The sequence below is a fragment of the Mustela erminea genome, chromosome 5 (genome assembly GCF_009829155.1).
Source record: "Mustela erminea isolate mMusErm1 chromosome 5, mMusErm1.Pri, whole genome shotgun sequence".
Lineage (NCBI taxonomy): Eukaryota > Metazoa > Chordata > Mammalia > Carnivora > Mustelidae > Mustela > Mustela erminea.
The window spans coordinates 63,036,545-63,058,042 of NC_045618.1; the positions used below are offsets into that span (position 1 = coordinate 63,036,545).

The window sequence follows — 21,498 nt, forward strand, 5'->3', positions numbered from 1 at the left end:
AAAATTCTGTATAGAACACAAACTCTAGACTATTTCAAAGTAGGGACGCCTGGGTGGCTTAGTCGGTTAAGTGTCTGCCTTTGGCTTAGGTCATGATCCCAGGGTCAAAGAATCAAGTCTCACATCAGGTTCCTTACTCAATAGGGATCCTGCTTTTCCCTCTACCTGCTGCTCCCCCTACTTGTGCGCTTATACTCTCTCTCTCTCTCTGGCAAATAAAAATAAAAATAAAAGTCTTTAATTAAAAAACAATCTTTCAAAGTATTAGAAGGAAGGCAGGATCTTATCATGGAAAGCTTTAATTGCCCTTAGTTAAGAGTTGTAGCAGATGATGGATGTTCTAGAATCTAAATGTCAACATTCACAACCTTTCCTGTATGAGGGTTCGCCAGAGTAAGTCTTGGAGTGGGCATGCTGGGCAGTTGTATTTCACAGGCAATACCACACAACATTTTTTCATTCATCAACAAATATTTACCGGGAACCTTCTGTGTTCAGCTACTGTTCTAGGTGTTTGGAATTTATCATGAACAAAATTCCCTGCCCTGTGGACCTTTTATTGTAGCACTGGGACAAAAGAGAGAGCGTAGATAAGAAACACAGTAATAATAAATGAAATGGAGTATACAAGAGGAATAGAGTGGCTATCATATTAACATCATCACTATAGGAGTATTGCATTGACCAAAGAAGAAATTTATTTCCTAGGGATCTACTGACATCCTCTACATATGGAATGACATGAATGAGCCCTCTGTATTTAGAGGGCCAGAGCTAACCATGCAGAAGAATGCCATTCATCATGGCAATTGGGAGCACAGGGAACTTCACAACATGTATGGTTTTTATCAGGTAAAACATCCATAAAGAAGCCACTTGGACCCATGTGCCCTGCCTTTGGGGTTGAAAGTCATTTGTAATAGCCGTACTATGTTGTTCATTTCTCTTTGTGTAACTTTTCTAATTGCAATGGATCTTACCAGGTTGTAGCCAATGCAGGACTTATTTCTTTCTTTGCACCTTTTCTTTCTCTAATGAACTTGATGAATTACAGAGTTATGCGATTAATGGTACCATGAAAGATCTTCCTTGACAGGAGTCATTAATAAATAGCCTTGGATACCTCAAAACTTCTTTTGAAGTAGGCAATGTATAATACATAAACAAAGGCAATTAAAACAAATGTTTTAAAATTTTACAAATGGGGCTTCCTGGGTGGCTCTGTCAGTTAAGCATCTGCCTTTGGCTCAGGTTATGATCCCAGGGTCCTGGGATTGAATCCTGAGTCAGGCTCCCAGCTCAACAGGAAGTCTGTTTCTCTCTCTTCCTCTGGCACTCCACACCACTCGTGCTCTTGCTCTCTCTCTCTAATAAATAAAATCTTTTTTTTTTTAATGAAATTTCACAAATGTCTAAAATGGCAAGTCTCATACCAGGGGAATAACATTTAGAACATAGAGGGGCACCTGGTTAGCTCAGTTGTTAAGCATCTGCCTTTGGCTCAGGTCATGATCCCAGGATCCTGGGATGGAGCCCCACATTGGGCTTCCTGCTCAATGGGAAGCCTGCTTCTCCCTCTCCCACTCCCTCTGCTTGTGTTCCCTCTCTTTCTGTGTCTCTCTCATCAAATAAATAAAATCTTATCTTAAAAGATTTAGAACATAGATGTAGAATTTCTAAAAATAGGGTTGTTTTTTTTTTTAAAGATTTTATTTGACAGATCACAAGTAGGCAGAGAGGCAGGCAGAGGGTTGGGGGGGAAGCAGTCTCCCCACTGAGCAGAGAGCAGATGCAGGGCTCAATCCCAGGACCCCGAGGTCATGACCTGAGCTGAAGGCAGAGTCTTAACCCACTGAGCCACCCAGGCACCCCTAAAAACAGGTTTTTAAATGTAGAAAGCCTTCATTAACTACTTAGCCTTCCCATTAGAAGGTGGTAGAATTGTCTTCCATTTGCCAATCACATCCAAAACATTTGTCAGTTATTATTTGCCCTAATTGATATCCATTGTTCTTTCTTATTTTCACTATAACTGTGTTCCTGTGGCCCTCCCACCAACTGGTCTGTTTTCCAGTGTGAGTTACTGGCTACATATAGCACAGTTCAGATAGTATGTGTTTACCTCTTTAAAAGTCTCTTGCTATAACTGCAAACTACTACAGAGAATTTTCTTATGTAGGCCAGGTCCAGTCATTTAACCTCTCTGAATCTCAGTTTTTTGTTCTCATTTGCTTTTTTTTTAATAAATGAAAATGGTCAATCTCAGATGTTCTACAGATTATATGAGAAAATTTTATAAAATGCCTAGTTATAATAAGCATTGAATATGTTAGCATATTATTTACTATTTTTATTTCTATTTTGATCAAAGATAATTTTCCACTCTTAATAGGGGAATTTAGAGTAGTTTCATTACATCATGAAAATTATTTGGTGGATTTATTTTCATATTTTCCATTTTACATTCCCACCTACTATTTAATTTTTGCATGTCCAGTAGCTTATTAGGGATGTCTGCACAATGCTCTAATCTAATCATCCCTTTGAAATTTTTTTCTCCTTTGTCTTTGTAGCAAATGGCTACTGCAGAAGGACTAATACAACGATCTAAGGGAAAGGAGAGACCCTTTGTTCTTACCCGTTCTTTCTTTGCTGGATCACAAAAGTATGGTAAGGAATGGCACATACGATCAGAATTAAACCTAAATTAGCAGCTTGCTTTTTTTTCTTAAACCATTTGTAGCGATTGGGCACGCCTTTGATTGTAGCAAGTGACATGCCCTGAAGTATGCCTTTTGTCCTGAGACACATCTATTTTTTTTTTTTAATATTTTATTTTTATCTATTTGACAGAGAGAGATCACAAGTAGGCAGAGAGGCAGGCAGAGAGAGGAAGGAAAGCAGGCTCCCTGCTGAGCAAAGAGCCCGATGTGGGGCTCGATCCCAGGACCCCGAGATCATGACCTGAGCTGAAGGCAGAGGCTTTAACCCACTGAGCCACTCAGGCGCCCCGAGACACATCTATTTTAATAAAATTTAGTTACTTATTTCCCATTGAAGAAATGGCCACTTGGTTGCTGGGAGAATGACTTCATAGTATCTCAATTTGCTGGGATGGTCATCTCTGATTCTGTTCGATTTGTCTAAACCAGGGAAAATACACTTCTTAGACATTCCCTCAACCACCTGTTTCACTTAGCCATATGACTTAAAATAGACCTGGCTGTTGCTTTTGGTCAGGGCCATCTATAACTGGATTCAGTTTACTAGCTAATGCAGATCTAATTCAACTTAGCCACCTTTCAGGAGGAAGGCTATTTTAAGTCCTCTGTTTAGTTAATTTAGTTAAGTATTTTAGTTATTAATACTGTTACATTCATTAAATTAAATTAATATTGTTTAAGTATTTTAAGTCCCCTGCCCAGTTACCTAAGTAACTGGGAGCTTAGGTCCTAGTTTGAAGAATCCAGCCTTTACTGTATTATAGACATTATTATTTTACAACCCTGAAAACCAGCCCCTGGGGCACCCTTCAAAAGGCCAAAATACTGTCATCTGAGGCAAAGATTCATGTGCAGAGAGATGCTCACCACATTGGTTCCTGAAGCATAAAATGAAATAAAATACAAATAAAGGAATATTTATAAAAATATGATATATGCATATGATAGACTATTTTAAGACTATTTAAAATTGTAGCCTCGGGGCGCCTGAGTGGCTCAGTGGGTTAAAGCCTCTACCTTCAGCTCGGGCCACGATCTTAGGGTCCTGGAATCAAGCCATGCATCAGGCTCTCTACTTAGTGGGGAGCCTGCTTCCCCCCACCCCCCTGCCTGTGTCTCTGCCTAGTAATCTCTGTCAAGTGAATAAATAAAATCTTTAAAAAAAAGTAAAATAAAATTGTAGCCTCAGTTGCATGAGCAAATGTTTGTGACATCATGATAAATGGGGAGAAAAAAGCAAAAATGCTTAAATGTGTTTGTAGTATATTATCATGATTTTGTTTTAAAAATATAGATAGGAATCACTTATTTGTGGAGCATAACAAATAGCATGGAGGACATGGGGAGTTAGAGAGGAGAAGGGAGTTGGGGGAAATTGGAAGGGGAGGTGAACCATGAGAGACTATGGACTCTGAAAAACAATCTGAGGGGTTTGAAGTGGCGGGGGGGTGGGAGGTTGGGGTACCAGGTGGTGGGTATTATAGAGGGCATGGATTGCATGGAGCACTGGGTGTGGTGAAAAAATAATGAACAGTTATGCTGAAAATAAATAAATAAATAAATATAGAGAGATAGGAATCTAAATCAGTAAGTTTAGGAGCGCCTGGGTGGCTCAGTAGGTTAAGCCTCTGCCTTCGGCTCCGGTCATGATCCCAGGGTCCTGGGATTGAGCCCCACATCGGGCTCTCTGCTCAGCGGGGAGCCTGCTTCCCCCTCTCACTCTGCCTGCCTCTCTGCCTACTTGTGATCTCTCTCTGTCAAATAAATAAACAAAATCTTAAAAAAAAAAAATCAGTAAGTTTAGTACCTTGGTGATTATGAGTGATTTTTAAATTTTCTTCTTTTTACCTATCCCTATTTTCCATGTTCTCAAGTGTCATTTTTAATCACTAAAAAAAGCCAAGTGTTTTTAATGAAAACACTTTTAAGTGGCAGTTAAAAAAAAGATGATAAAAGATATGCATACTAAGTAATCTCTGATCCCTTAAATATTGGCCTACTGCCTAGCCTTCAGTGCTCAGTGTGAAACTCAGCCTGCCCCAAAGTGACCCATTGCAGAGAACACTACTGTGTCAAGTGTTAAGCTTAGACTGACAGCCAGAGAGCACTTCTGACTGAACACCATATGAGACATGAAAAGATCTGCATGCTTTTACATGAACTTTCTTTCTTAATGAGAATACCACCATGTCGACTTCGAAACCATTTTATCTCATTTGAAGTCAAGGCGAAATTATTAGAGTACCTTTAAAAACAAAAAAACAATCCCTCAAAAAGAATTTTCTTTGCTGCCCCTATAACAGCCAAAAATTTCTGTGGAAGATTAAAACAAAAATAGCTACCAAAGCTATTTTGGTAGAAGATAGACAAAAATGCTTCAGGACTAATCTAGATTTAGTAAAACAAGACTTTTTTTTTTCTTTTGTGAATCTCTTTAATGGTATATAATCTATCTTCACAAATTCTTGTATACTATACAGTGATCAAGAGCAGTGGCTTTAGAGTCAGACTGCCTGAGCTTAGTCCTGCCTCTACCACATAGTAACTGTGTTACTGGGAGTATATTAGAATCACCCCTGTTTGCCGTATTTATGTCGTCTGTAAAATGAAGTTAAATAGTGCTTACCTGGTAGGGTTGTGATGATTCAAGTGGGCTACTACAGGCAAGGTAGAATCACCTGGCTCAGTAAGGGCTTGTAAGTGTTAACTATCTTTCTTGCTACTGTGATGTCTCCTTTATGTAGTTGGTACCACTCCTCTTAAATAATAGAGGGTTGTTTTCTTTTTTGAGAGGGGGTAGAGGAATAGACATATAAATCAATGGGACAGAATAAAGAATCCAGAAAGAGTCCAACACAGAGATGATCAATTAATTAGGAACAGAGTTGCCAAGGCAATTCAGAGGAGAAAGGAGTTTTTCAATAAACAGTGTCAGAACACTGAGTAAGGAGTTGGGGGGAGGAAGGAGAGGGAAAAAACCTCAACCCTTACCTCTCAGTACCCAAAAAGTAATTCAAAATGGAATATAGACCTAAACTATAAAAGCTAAAACAAAAAACTTCTAAAAGGAAACATAAAAAAATCTTTGTGACTTTGAGATAGACAAGATTTCTCGGATAGAACACAAAAAGCATGAACCATAAAAGGAAGGGAAGTGCTAATCTGTACTTCCATCAAAATTAAAAACCTCTACCCTTTCAAAGATATTAAAAAAATGAAAGTCAAGCCACAGATTAGAGAAAATATCTGCAATATACATATATATCTGTCAAAGAACTTGTATCTAAAGTATATAAAAAACTTTTACAGTTAAAGACAGCTACTTTTAAAAATAAGGAAAAGATTTGAATAGACACTTTACAAAAGAAGACACATGAATGATCAATAAATACATGAAATGATGCTCAACTTTATTAGTCTGTAGGGAAATACAAATTGAAACCACAGAGAGACATCACTACACATCCATTCCAGTAGCTAGAATTAAAAAGACTGACACCACCAACTGTTGCCAAGAATGTAGAGAGACTGAAATGGTCATGTACTGATACTGCAAAAGCAGTATAGCCATGTGCCAAACACTTTGGAGTTTTCTTTAAAAAAAAAAAAAAAAAGATTTTATTTATTTGAGAGAGAGAGAGCATAAGGAGGGTGGGGGGCAGGGTGCTGTGGGGAGATGGGGAGAGAGAATCTTAAGCAGACTCTACACTGAGCACAGAGTCTGATGTGGGGCTTGATCTCATCACCCTGAGATCACCATCTGTGCTGAAACCAACCGACTGTGCCACCCAGGCACCCCCAGTTTGGAGGGGTTTATTTATTTATTAGACAGATCACAAATAGGCAGAGAGGCAGGCAGAGCAGGGCAGGGGTGAGGGGTGGGGAGCAGGTTCCCTGCCCAGCAGAGAGCCCAATGCAGGGCTTGATCCCAGGACCCTGGGATCATGACCTGAGCCGAAAGCAGAGGCTTTAACCCACTGAGCCACCCAGGCGCCCCTGGAGTTTTTTTAGGTGTTCAACATACACTGAACATAGACCCACCAATTCCCTTCCCAACTAGTTACCCAAGAGAAATCAAAAACATACATCATGCAAAGACACAAATGTTTATAGCAGCTTCTTCATAATAGCCAAAACTTGGGAAGAATTCAGACGTCCCTCAGTAGGTGATTGGATAAACAACTTGTGGAATATCCATATATGGAATACTATTAATCAAATAAAAAGAAATAAGCTACACCATCATGCTGAGTGAAAAAAACTAGAACACAAAATAGTATGTTTTATGTTACCGTTTATATGAAATTCTGGAAAAGACTTCAAGAACTCAGATCAACGGTTGGGTAAAGTGGAGGATTATTTACTACGAAGAAGCCCATGTAATCTTTTACAATTAAGGAAGTGGTTCTGTACCCTGCTTGTGGTGACAGTTACAGGTTTCAAAACTCATCAAACTCTTCACTTAAAATAGGTACATTTATTATATGTAAATTATATTTTAGTAAGGTTGATTTTTTAAAAAAAGATTTTATTTCTTTATTTGACAGAAATCACAAGTAGGCAGAGAGGCTGACAGAGAGAGAGAGAGGAAGGGAAGCAGGCTCCCTGCTGAGCGGAGAGCCCAAAGTGGGGCTCAGTCCCAGGAGCCTGAGATCATGACCTGAGCTAAAGACAGAGGCTTAACCCACTGAGCCACTCAGGCACTCCCAGTAAAGTTGATTTTTTAAATGTTTCTCCTAAAATCAGGCTGGAGTTATACTTCAAAAAAATAAGTGCCATTTCAGAACATTTTTCACAAAATGTTTTGTGGATTTTAAGAACTTCTTCACATTAGAAGATTAATATATTTTCATTGCAGAAACCAGAATTTATATATTTTAAGGTCAGAAAGAAATGTTTTCCCTTATATTAACTTGTCTATTTCAAATAAGGAATCTATGAAATTGACTGCATGGTCTGATTTGTGTGTTTTGTTTTGTTTTAATACCTTGTTACCGGTGATACAAGGTGCTGTGTGGACAGGTGACAACACAGCCGAATGGAGCTACCTGAAAATTTCTATCCCTATGTTACTCACCCTCAGCATTACTGGGATCTCTTTTTGCGGAGGTAAGATGATATCTGCAGGCTTGAAGTGAGAGAAAATAAAAAGCAAGGGTGTTTTCCATCAAGGCTGGTCATAAATGCCTTCTCATTAGCAGTTTCCAGCAGGGATAACTGTGGGAACAAGAAAATGAGGAAAGTGAAAGGACCCTTCCAGTTTGTCTTGTCTGAAATGAGGACATGAAATAAAGTCATCAGAGAGCCCGAGTGCTTCTTTCCCTCTTTTTCTGATTCCTCCTCAGATGCTCTTGAGAACTGAATTTCTTTTCCTGAAACATACCTTTTCTTCTTCAAAGTGAGAAAAATGGAGAGTACAAAGAATTTAGCAAATCAGAAATCAGCCTTACAGAAATGCTTTTTACTCAGCAGGTTTAAAATTCTACGACGTATTTTAACTTAAAAAAAAAGATATGCTCTTGGGAAAGATAAATTTAGTTAAAATACGATTCCCTGATGGGCTGCCTTCCCTAAATCCTAGAAATTCTCTGCAGATGAGAAATCTCAATATGGAGGGTGCTCAGCATATGAATAGTTCCTGCTGCTCCTTGTTTTCTGTAGGAATAGAAGTTAACGGCACTTTTTTTTTTTTTAAGATTTTATTTATTTATTTATTTATTTGACAGAGAGAGAGAGAGACAGCGAGAGAGGGAACACAAGCAGGGGAAGTGGGAGAGGGAGAAGCAGGCTTCCCGCCAAGCAGGTAGCCCCATGTGGGTCCCATGGGGGACCCCAGTATCACAACCCGAGCCGAAGGCAGCCGCCCAACAACTAAGCCTTCCAGGCACCCCTAACCTCACTTTTTGATAAATGTTTTTCTTATGGCATTGGTCCACATACAAGAAATATGTATCCTGCTTAAGGACTAAACATGAAATTATACCTAAAATTTCTAATTCTGATTGTTTTTCTTTAGTTCTACAATTTTTATCTTGCTTGAGCTACTGCTTTCAAAAGGAAATCAAGGGGTGCCTGGGTGGCTCAGTTGGTTAAGTGTCTGCCTTGGGCTAGGATCCTGGGAATGAGCTCCACCTCTGGCTCTCTGCTCAGCAGGGAGCCCACTTCTCTCTCTCCCTCTCCCTACCACTCGCCCTGCTTGTGCTTGCTTGCTCGCGCGCTCTCTCTCTCTCGATCTCTGTCAAGTAAATAATATCTTAAAAAAAAGAAACCAATTGCCAAAACCCCCACCACACTACTAAACACAGACATAATGAATCAGGTCAACGTTTTACAATTTCTAGGTTTGGGAACATACAGATATGTTGATCTTGTAGTAAAACCTCTGACCCTTTTTTTTTTTTTTTAAGATTGCACTTATTTATTTGAGAGAGCATAAGCAGGGAGAAGGGCAGAGGGGGAGAGAAAAGCAGGCTCCCCTCTGAGCAGGTAGCCCAATGTGGAGCTCAGTCTGAGGGGCTTGATTCCAGGACCCTGGAAGGCAGATGTTTAAGGGATTGAGCCACCCAGGCTCCCCAGACCTCATTTTGATAAGAGAGGATTCAAAGAGAATATTGTCAGATACCCCAAACAGGCAAAGTTTTAAAATATGTGCCCCCTAATTTCAGGCCACAGTGTTGTTCTTGGATTTTATAAGTGCACAAACAGCACATTTGTCCTGGCAGTCTTCAAGCCCTTATCTTACCTGTGTGCAACGTTTGTTAGAAGCCTGGTTGCCTCACTCGGCCTCTTTGCCTCATTCGGCCTTTCTGCCTCACTCAGCCTCTCTCTCACTGTCTAATCAGCTGACGTAGGCGGCTTCATTGGGAATCCGGAGGCAGAGCTGCTAGTGCGATGGTACCAGGCTGGAGCCTACCAGCCTTTCTTCCGTGGCCACGCCACCATGAACACCAAGCGGCGGGAACCCTGGCTCTTTGGGGAGGAATACACGCAGCTCATCCGGGAAGCCATCCGGCAGCGCTACACCCTCCTGCCCTATTGGTATTCTCTGTTCTACTGTGCACACGTGACAGCCCAGCCCGTCATGAGGTAAACAGGCTTCCCCGGTTGTCAACACCAGAAAACCCCCTGGCCATTGGGGAATGGAGTAATTACACCGTGATTTCAAGAGAAAAGCCATGTGTTTCATCAAGTGCCCTTCAGATTACTGAGCACCAACTGTGAGAAGGGCCAAAGAGTTAAGGTCTAAAAAAAGCCACATCCCCTACTACTTTGTGATTCAAGTGTTAATATTTGAGAGGAGACCAATTTTTCAAAGAAAAAGAAGTGACCATAACTGAATTTGCTATTTAATCCACAAGAATCCTCTCATGAAGAACAATTTATTCTGCCAGTCTGGGCTCTATCTTACCTTAGGGTTAAACCATTCCAAGTTTGAGGTGAACATTTTTCCCAGTGTATAAATTATATTCTGATCCTATTTTAGAGGCAGGGTGTGAAAAAGCAACTTTCTAGGTTAGAGAATGTTGCAGAGACACACATAATACAATGAGGCTTCCAGATTAGCTGATCCTAAACCTGGCTCAGAGAATCACCAGGGGAGCTCTTTAAAACTGTAGATTCTAGGGCCACACCTCCAGACCTACTAGGAATCTCCTTGGGTAGGTCTCAAGATATAGATTTGTTAGACATTTCCCTCATGATTCTAGACATTAACCAGATTGAGACTACTGCTTCCTTACTACTATTCAGTAGGAAAGGGATACATTATTACAAAGGCTAGTGAATAAACTAAAAATAAGTTTCTCTTACTAAAGAATACCCTTTACTCATGAGGTTGAAAAAAAATATTAGAACCATTAGGTTGATATCCAGATGCACAGATATTGAAGATTTTATTATCTTTTAAGCCCAGATGCCTCCTAGATAGTTGTGTAAAACAATAATTTAAAAAAAAAAAAAAAACCACACAAGTTTCTCAACCCTCCCAAACCACTGCCTGCTTGAAAACAAGTAATACCAATTCTTTTCTTTTAAATAGATAATGATTAAGGATGCATGAAAGGCTGTGGCAGCATGAAAACGTGGCACAGATTTTATATCATTATAAACTATGGTTTTACAAACAATTTGTACCATGCTGAATGTGTTAAGCATTTGATTTGTACAGAACTCTAATTCTGCCTTCAGAGTAGTACTTAGTACTCAACAATCAGAAGGAAAAATTACAGGTACCAGAATTCTCAATCTTTCATTGGAGCATTTCAGCAAGTAAATCGCTTTTTCACATTAGAAAATATATAGTAATCCTGCCAGTTGTTCATAAAATCTTAAATCATGAAGAGTCTTGACTATTTGGTTTTTCCAATTTCCTTTGAGTAATTATAAAATTGAAAATATAAGTGATTTAACCACAATAAAACATCTAATGATGTTGAAATAAGAATTTTTTTTCTCTTTCCGCAGACCTCTGTGGATAGAGTTCCCAGAGGAATTAGGCACTTTTGGGGTAGAAGATGAATACATGCTGGGTGAGCATTTCTTGATTAATTATTGTTATGATAAATGCTGTAATTATGTTTTTGTTACATTTCCTAGTATAAGAGCACTAAAGAAAAATAAATCCCTAGTCTCAAGAAAACTAAAAAATAAAAGTAAAAGAAATTCTGTCATTAAGATTTTTAGTATATTAGTGGAGTGATAGCTCTCTTCTGTGGAATGATAGATCTCTTCTCACTTCTCATGTTGTTAACTTCATATAAATCCATCCTATTTGTGGACACAATTTGAGATTCTTGTTCTGGTTCCACTCCTGAGCCTAATGATACCCCTATAGGGAATGGAAGTGGAAAACAGTAGACCAGAGGGTCATAGTAAAGATTGAGAGCTTACGTCATAGGTAAAATACAGTAATTGGTGGTGGTGGTGGTGGTGATGGCCTCTTTTTTAACAAGGGTTGACCACCAAATCCAGGATATGCAAGTTTATCATCTCAGAAATAGGACTCAAAAACCAAGCTGAACAGAGAGTTGCCCAAAAGGTGCATTCTGTTTCTAAAAAGTGGAAATCGGGGTGCCTGGGTGGCTCAGTGAGTTAAAGTCTCTGCCTTCGGCTCAGGTCATGATCCCAGAGTCCTGAGATCGAGCCCCACATCAGGCTCTCTGCTCAGCAGGGAGCCTGCTTCCTCCTCTTTCTCTCTGACTGCCTCTCTGCCTACTTGTGATCTCTGTCTGTCAAATAAATAAATAAAAATCTTTAAAAATAAAATAAAATAAAATGTGGAAATCAAAATGTAAAAAGCCTAATGCTACCTCTCCCTTCTTTCTTGGGTCTCAGTTTAAATAGCTGCTCCCTTCGAGAACAATTCCCTGACCAGAATTGCTTCTAATAGCTAATTACACCCTAACTAGTCAAACTCGGTCCCTCTTATTACATAACTTTCATTCCATTTTGTGTGTTTGCCTTTTTGGTATTTGGTCTAACTCTAAATAAATTGTAATATCTGTCTTTACTGACTGCAAACTCCCATGAGGGCAGGGACATTGTCTTATTTGCCATTGTATCTCCAGAGCCTAGCATTATACCTAGCACTCACCTGGAACTCAGTAAATATTTGTACAATTAAAGAGTGAATTCATAAATGGATGAAATTTACATACATGTGGTGTCACAGTCAAAACAAAATTAATAACCCAGGTTGCCTTTAAGAGAATTACAGCCTTCCTAATGATAACTGTCCATGGATATACTCTACTCTGTGCTAATCATGGTTCTGGATAACAGAACCATGTAGGTTTACCATTTGCAAAATCACTTACAGTGGACAGTGATGCACCTGGAGTAATGTGATGGCTCTTTCAGACTCCTGGCACACTAGCAGCTATGTGCAAATGAGACTGATAGACTGTGTCAGGGTCCCTCCCTATTATCCTGATACACCCTAAGTGGACAAATGATAAGTAATAATACAGTCCCGTTTTGAGCACCAGTCCTCTATCTTACAATGCATCTCTCTGATGAATCATTGGTTCAACTAACCAAGGTCTCTACTTTCACCAAGTTCATAGTTGAGTGGTCTCTAACACCACAAAAGCACTGAAAGGAGGATGTTTTCAGGCCTCTTAGAATGATATTCAACTTCATTTCTTCTCTTTTTTTTCAGGAAGTGCTTTATTGGTTCATCCAGTCACAGAACCAAAAGCCAGCACAGTTGATGTGTTTCTGCCAGGATCAAATGAGGTAAGAATAAATAACAAACAGCCACATATCTTGCATGTCTCCTGTCTCCTCCCTTCATTCTAATGAATTAGCCCCGTTAGGAAATAGATTTCTGCATCATGCAGTTGTGAAGACAGGCCAAATGCCTATAGCTACTGAAGATTCTTGTAGGTCATGACCTCAGAGGTCAAGAAACTTAATGGAAGAGCAGGGAGAAAGATGAATAGGTAAGAAGCCCAAGGAGAGTCAGCATGGTTCTTTACCTTCACACTTGGGCTTGTGTAAGTGACTCCTTATAAACATACTGAGGCTTTGAGTAGGAAGAAATCTTTAGTCTGGTAAGAGGTGTCAGTCTCTGGGGGGAAGCATAAGTAAAAAGAGACTTTGCTCTTTGGTTCTGGCTCTGACTAAATCCTAAGTTTTGGCGCACCTGGGTGGCTCAGTGGGTTAAGCCGCTGCCTTCGGCTCAGGTCATGGTCTCAGGGTCCTGGCATCAAGCCCCTCATCGGGCTCTCTGCTCAACAGGGAGCCTGCTTCCCCCCCACCCCCGCCTGCTGCTCTGCCTACTTGTGATCTCTCTCTGTGTGTCAAATAAATAAATAAAATCTTTTTTAAAATAAATAAATAAATAAATAAATATATCCTAAGTTTTTGGTACCAAAATCTGGTCTGTGGACACTCACCAAAGTGGGTAAAAATTAAAGTGACAATTTCCCTTTATGTTCCATGAGCCTTCCCACTCTTGTTTGTTATTGTCATTGATTATTATTGCAGTATAAAATATCATCCTGCACTACTAGAGCCCACAGCACTGAACCCAGGCAGAGCCTGGGGAAGAGGTGGGATTAGCCCGTGGGCTGCAGAGCAGAGGGCCATGGAGAATAACAGCAACAATCTCCAGAGACAGACCAAGGATATATGCAGAGGGGCCAGGAGAAGAGGCAGGGCCGAAACTTGGGGCACCAGACCAGGGAAAGAGTGTATGGAATGGAGAGCAAGGAGGAGACAGATCCTGGAGAAAGTCCTTGAACATCACCACAGGCTTCTGCAGGCAGGGGGAGAAGGTTACCATCGAGGTTACCAAACTGATTTGAGACCCCTATGTCCCTGGACTGACTATGGAAAACAGTTTGGATGCCCTTCAAAAAGTTAAAAATAGAACTACCCTATGACCCAGCAATTGCAGTACTGGGTATTTATACAAAGGAAACAAACATAGTGATTCGAAGTAGCACATGCTCGCTGATGTTCATAGCAGCAATGTCCACAATAGTCAACTATGGAAAGAGCCCACGTGTCCATCGACTGATGAGTAGATAAAGAAGATGTGGTGTGTATATACAATGGAATATTACTCAGCCATCAAAAAGAATGAGATCTTGCCATTTGCAGTGATGTGAATGGAGCTAGAGTGTATTATGCTAGGCAAAATAAGTCAGAGAAACACAAATAGCATATGATATCACTTATATGTGGAATTTAAGAAATAAAATAGAAGGGGGAGCTTGGGTGGCTCAGTGGGTTAAAGCCTCTGCCTTCGGCTCAGGTCATGATCCCAGGGTCCTGGGATCGAGCCCCGCATCGGGCTCTCTGCTCAGCAGGGAGCCTGCTTCCTCCTCTCTCTCTTGCCTGCCTCTCAGCCTACTTGTGATCTTTGTCTGTCAAATAAATAAATAAAATCTTAAGAAAAAAAAAGAAAGAAAACAGAACATATGGGATGGAAAAAAAGGGAGGTGGGGAGGGAAACAAACCATGAGAGACTTAAATATAGAGAACAAACTGAGGGTTGGTAGAGGGATATAGGTGGGGGATGGGCCAGATAGCTGATGGGCATTAAGGAGGGCATTTGTATGACCCCTGGGTATTGTTTATAAGTGATAAATCACTAAATCCTACTCCTGAAACCAATATCGGAGTCTATGCTAACTAACTAGAGTTTAAATTAAAAAAATATATATATGCTTGGACTGTCTAGGCAGGTGATGAGGTGGCTGAGCCAGGCCATGCTCGCTGCTTAGTACTGCCAGGTACTGGCGAAGCAATATGCAAAACATCAACCCAAGTGTTCTCTGTCCATCCAGCTTTACATTTTTCCCTGTGCTAGTTTCTTCAGGCCGCAATTACCACAAATCTGGTGGCTTGAAATAGCACAAATGTATCCTTTCCCAGTTCTGGAGGCTTGAAGCCCAAAATCAAGGTGTCACTAGGGTAAGTTCCTTCTGGAGGTCCAGAAGGAGAATCTCTTCCATGCCTCTCTCTTAGCTTCCGGAAGCTGCCCGCGGTCCTTGTGGTTCCTGGCTCTGTAGCCACATCACATCACTCCATTCTGTGCCTCTGTCTTCACACACCTTCTCCTCTGTATGTCTGTGTCTCCTCTTCTGTTTCTCTTATTAGGACACTTATGATGACATTCAGGGCCCACCTGCATAATCCCAGATAACCTTCTAATCTTGAGATCCTTAATTTAATCAAATTTGCTACCATAGAAAGTTATATTCACTCCTTCCCAGTATTAAGAAGTGTGTATAACTTTTGGAGGGGCCACCATTCAGCCCAGTACACTTGTCTTTACTAATAGGATGATATCCAGGCTTTTCGCCAGAATGTTCATCAATTATGTTCTTCCCTCTTGGTTTCTCCAGTAATGTGTAGTTCTTAGATGAGGGCTCCCCCTCATCTAAGATAAAGATAAAGGTTCCACCACCAAGTAAAAATCTGAGAAAAAGATCAAATACAACAACATCTAAATAAATTGTCCTGCCTAGCAGTTCACTGAGAATTTCTCAAGTCAATTTTAACAAAGCAGTAGGCTGCATTAAGAAGAGCTAGCTCTCCTTCTGACATAGCCACAAATGAATTTTTAAATTAATTTAACAAAAACTTTTTATTAATGATCATCATTGCAAGAACACTGCAATGACTGTATAATACATTCGTTCAACACTGTTTCCCAAAGTGTTCTGTGATTGTTCTCTCATATCTTCAAAACCCTGAGGAGATGAGCCAAGCTATTTCTTGCCATATTTTTACTTCACCAGTTAGCTAGTACCACATCACACTGTGCAAGGGGGCTACCTACAGCCCCTCATTGTCACTCTTCCCCCATTTTTCTAGATGGCCCATTCCCTCTACTTGAAGTCTTTGCTCAAATAGATTTTTCTCAGTGAGGCCTTCCCTGACTACCTAGTTAAGATTACAGACCACTCCCACTGTCCAGACCCACTTCATCCTTCATTTTTCCCACAGAACCTGACATCTTTAACATTCGTGGTATTTACTGATATGTTTTGCTGATGACCTTTCTCCCCCATTAGAACATTAGCTTCTTAAGGGCTTCTTAGGTGATTTTCCTCTATTACATTCACTCTCTATCCCCAGCATCTAGACAGGTACCTGACAGATAGTAAGCCTTCTGTACATACTTACTGAGGAGCTTGGTGACTGAGCACTAGGTCTGATCTACATAGGACTTTATGCCAGTTTTAACCTTCCAAGGCTTCCCTTGGAAGCCTTCCAACCCTTCCAAGTTTTACCCTTTGTATATAGCACCAGAGGACACACCCTATACATATACCTCTTATTCTAATTACTCTAGTTAGTTCTGGAAATGGTAGACAGGTAATCTTAAAATCTTACTTAATTCAGTTTGTTTTACCTTTCATTCTCACTACTCTACCTAAAGCTACTAGAATTTGTCAAATGAAAGACCTTGTAAGAAAAGAAAGCTAAGACAATATCCCCCATAAACACAGATACAGAAATCCTTGACAAAACATTAGCAAATTGGATCTAGCCAAGGATAATACATGGAGACAAGGTGGGGTAGATCCTGTTGAACTGAGAGTCACTGGGGCTGGCGATGGGCCACAGCCCTCTCACCTTCACCGCAGGACGGGAGCACTAGAAAGGATATGGTAATCCCAGGAGGTGACCTTGTGAAATAGACTGTGGCTGCCAGAAATCATACTGGGCTGAAAGAGAGAAAAAGAGGTTTTTGTTTCCATGCTACTGCTATTGGTGGTGTCTTAAGGATTTATCCTATCAAATTACTTTGTTGGACCTTTTGGGTACTTCAGCAACTAAACCGCCTTAAATTAGGATCCCAGATAAGAATTTGAACTTCCTCCATGAATTGAACTGTGCTAAAAAATAACTATGGTAGTGATCCAAGTTTCCATTTGTCTTTCTCCTGGATCTATTTCCTTCTCTGACACTTTCCTTTCCTCCTGCCTCATTTGTAATTTATTTGCTTACAGTGTGTTCTTCTTTGTTACTGCTTTTTCTTTCTTCCATCATCTTTTTTACTCTAAATGCATTAAGTTTATGAGATGACCAGACTATAATAAAATCCGTGAGGGCAGGAAGTCTGTCTTTCTGTTCACTCATGCATGCCTAGCAGTGCTGGGCATGTGGTAGGTTGTTGGACAAATAACTTCTGGATGGACAGATGGACAAATGAACGGCCTTTTAGTGAACTTAATCCATCACAGTACTAGGTTAGTCCTTTGGGATCTTCTTAAAAATATATGTCCTTCCTAACTTCTACTCAAGATTTTTTTAAAACTATATTTATTTTAGCCTTCCAGTTACTCAAAATCCAGGTAAAATTAATGCTTCGCTAAATAATGCAATTGTGAGCAGAGTTGCTCTTATACTCTTTTTCATTAGGGTCTCTTCCTTTCCAGGTCTGGTATGACTCTAAAACATTTGCTCATTGGGAAGGAGCACGTACTGTGAAGGTCCAGGTAGCCTTAGACACTGTAAGTAATTTTCAGGCTGTCATTTTTACCTGTTGTGCATTTTTACCTTCGGCTGCCATAATAAACTACCACAGATGTGGTGGCTTAACCAACAGAAGTTTGTTTTCTCACAGTTCTGGAGGCTAGATGTCCCAGATTAAGGTGCCAACAATTCAGCTCCTAGTGAGGACTCTCTTCCTGACATATAGGCAGCCACCTTCTTGCTGTGTCTTCATATGGCAGAGGGAGAGAGTGAGTTCTCTTATTTCTGTTCTTATAGACATTAATCCTATCAGATTAAGGCCCCACTCTCTGACTTTATTTAACCTTAATTATCTCTTTAAAGGCCCTATCTCCAAATACAGTCACATTGATGGTTGGGGCTTCGACATAGGAATTTGGGGGTGGGGGGGACACAGACATTTAGTCCATAACATGTGCCTACATAGAAGGAACCAGGGACATTAGTGTTCTGGATAACACCACATAGACAAAAAAATAGATGAGGGGTTGCATAGGGCTGAGGAAGGGAGAGAGTTTGGGAGCAATGGCAAATTAATGCTAATGGGTACAAGGTTTCTTTTGGGGATGATGAAAATGATTTAAAATTGATTGTGGTAACAGGTGCATGACTCTCAATATACTCAAAAAACATTTAATTGTACACCTTAAATAGATGAGTTGTAGGGCATGCAAATTATACCAATAACGCCATGGAAACATGAGAAAAAAGTATCAGCATATAGCCCGACTTCACAGTATGAAACATCAAGGGCAAACAACTCTTCTCCATATATTTCTATTTGTATGTCTAAGAAAAAAAAATGCTCATCATCACTAGCCATCAGGGAGATTCAAATTAAAACCACACTGAGATACCACCTTACGCCAGTTAGAATGGCCACAATTAGCAAGTCAGGAAACACGTGTTGGAGGGGATGTGGAGAAAGGGGAACCCTCTTACACTGTTGGTGGGAATGCAAGTTGGTGCAGTCACTTTGGAGAACAGTGTGGAGATTCCTCAAGAAATTAAAAATAGAGCTTCCTAATGACCCTGCAATTGCACTACTGGGTATTTACCCCAAAGATACAGATGTAGTGAAAAGAAGGGCCATCTGTACCCCAATGTTTATAGCAGCAATGGCCAGGTCGCCAAACTGTGGAAAGAACCAGGGTGCCCTTCAACGGGTGAATGGATAAGGAAGATGTGGTCCATATACACTATGGAGTATTATGCCTCCATCAGAAAGGATGAATACCCAACTTTTGTAGCAACATGGACGGTACTAGAAGAGATTGTGCCGAGTGAAATAAGTCAAGCAGAGAGAGTCAATTATCATATGGTTTCACTTATTTGTGGAGCATAACAAATAACATGGAGGACATGGGGGATGGAGAGGAGAAGGGAGTTGAGGGAAATTGGAAGGGGAGGTGAACCATGAGAGACTATGGACTCTGAAAAACAATCTGAGGGGTTTGAAGGGGCGGGGGGTGGGAGGTTGGGGGAACCAGGTGGTGGGTATTAGAGAGGGCACGGATTGTGTGGAGCATTGGGTGTGGTGCAAAAACAATGAATACTGCTACACTGAAAATAAATTTTAAAAAAAGAAAAGAAAAATAATAACACTAAAAGCAGAGTAAAAATGGCGCTTACCACACACACCATACAGAATGTCCTCCTGTAGGACCAAGTCATAAAACCTGAGTTTTCAGTTGTAACCCTGGCTGGCCCTCTACGCCCAAGGGAAGGCTGTCAGTTAACGACAGTAGAGTCAAGGGGGCCCATCCAGACTGAACCTGCGAAGGGAAGTGTGCTCTTGCCACTAAATCACAACCAATGCTGCAGGCCCTAAGTAGTGTTCAAATTAATAAAGATATATTGACATTATTTTTTAAAGCTGTTATCAGTAGTATGATCTCCATAATAAAACAATTTCAGATGTCAACTTTCAGATCTAAAAAAGATCTTAACATTCATCTACTTCAGTCCTTCGTGCTTACTGGTGAAGAACCTGCATTCTGAGAAGTTCAATTACTTGTTCAGGGTTGTGGTTAGATTGTGGCAGATAAGACCCCAGGTCAGCTGCACTCCCACTTCACAGCCCACACTGTGCTAACTTACAACCTTGGTCTTTGGGAAAAAAAGAAAAGAAGTGATTGGTTGATGAGGGGAAGATAAATGTGCATTATTTCTTGCTGCGAACTATGAGTCAAGCAGAGGGTGGACATCTTAACTACTCCACCTTCACTCCCACCTTCATTTATACTCTTGTACTTTTTTCCCTCTTGTACTTTACTCAGAACGAAGTACAAGCCCCCATATGATTCAAAGAGCTTCCTTGCAGAGGACTGTATGGGGACCCAGGAAATTTACTGGGCTTTCCTTGCAGGAATGCCATTCCAGAAGAACCATAGGTGTGGGCCGTACCTATAACACTGTGCTTAGAGTTACTTCATGTGTCTTCTACTTTGGTGGCTTCTACAACAGAAGTTTCACAAATTTACTCTCAGAATTGAGTCCATCATCCTGGTGATTCAGGGAAGCAGGGAGCAGGAAGGGTATAAACCATAGTAAGGACAGAGTCATCTCTCTGAAACAAAGAAATCATAATATTTTATATGCATACGCACATATATGTGGGCCTACTTAAACAGGCACAAAAACTCACTCCTTAACAGGGCCCTAGAAATAAACATGTGTATTGTGTTGACAAGAAAATTAAAAAATACCAGGGGTGCCTGGGTGGCTCAGTGGGTTAAATCCTCTGCCTTCGGCTCAGGTCATGATCCCAGGATCCTAGGATCGAGCTCCACATTGGGCTCTCTGCTCAGCAGGGAGCCTGCTTCCTCCTCTCTCTCTGCCTGCGGCTCTGCCTACTTGTGATCTCTGTCAAATTAATAAATAAAATCTTTTGAAAAGAAAAGAAAATGTAAAATACCAAATAGGAACTACTGATAGGATAGGCAGAATAGATAACAAATTGATGAAGGGTGAAAAGTTTCCCTGATAATTAAAAAATGGACAATTTTTAAACTTTGAACTCTTTTACGTTTAATGCTATCAGTTCCATATTTTCCATCTCTATGCTCACAGATTTTTTTTGCCTCTGAGTGTATACTTGCAAAGAATGGGAATCTCATGCAATGAGATATTTTTAGATTCTACATTGAAATCGCTTTTTATGACTACTCCTTCCCTGAGAGTATTGTTCTGTTATAGATACCGGTATTTCAGCGAGGTGGAAGTATAGTACCAATAAAGACGACTGTAGGAAAATCCACAGGCTACATGACCGATTCCCCATATGGACTCCGGGTGGCTCTAAGCACTAAGGTATTTGGAAGATGTTACCTTTACACATCTCATTCATTATTACTTTATCAATTTATAGGAGTAGTGGTCTTTTGAGTATGGAACACTATGTAAAAATAATAAGCCCCAGTGATGGAACAGGTGCTCCTGATGTTTTTCTAGAAATCAAAGGAAATCAAAGTTTTGAATCATTTCTGAATCATTGTCCAGCTTGTCTGCCTTTCCTGGAATTTTTCTTAAGAGAACTCCAAGAATTAGGGGCACCTGGGTGGCTCAGTGGGTTAAAGCCTCTGCCTTTGGCTCAGGTCATGATCCCAGGGTCCTGGGATCGAGCCCCACATCAGTTTTTCTGCTTGGCGGGAATCCTGCTTCCCCATCTCTCTCTGCCTGCCTCTCTGCCTACTTGTGATCTCTGTCTGTCAAATAAATAAATAAAAATCTTTAATTTAAAAAAAAAAAAAGAGAGAGAGAGAGAACTCCAAGAATTAGAAATGATAGAAATTTCCTC

The 21,498-nt window shown here is 40.4% G+C and overlaps 1 protein-coding gene across 6 annotated transcripts in view; it reads left to right on the forward strand.

Annotated features, from left to right (window-relative positions):
* Positions 1–21,498, forward strand: part of GANC (glucosidase alpha, neutral C) — a 75,988-nt gene that overhangs the window by 44,356 nt on the left and 10,134 nt on the right. For 2 of the 6 annotated variants that reach the window (XM_032343422.1, XM_032343424.1), the window contains exons 15-22: positions 709–852; positions 2,574–2,670; positions 7,731–7,832; positions 9,566–9,809; positions 11,187–11,251; positions 12,883–12,959; positions 17,624–17,698; positions 20,898–21,011. In XM_032343422.1, the coding sequence (XP_032199313.1) occupies positions 709–852; positions 2,574–2,670; positions 7,731–7,832; positions 9,566–9,809; positions 11,187–11,251; positions 12,883–12,959; positions 17,624–17,698; positions 20,898–21,011 (918 nt within the window). Of the gene's footprint in view, positions 1–708; positions 853–2,573; positions 2,671–7,730; positions 7,833–9,565; positions 9,810–11,186; positions 11,252–12,882; positions 12,960–17,623; positions 17,699–20,897; positions 21,012–21,498 lie in introns of those variants that run through there. The other 4 variants (XM_032343425.1, XM_032343426.1, XR_004285792.1 and 1 more) reach the window with 4 other exon arrangements.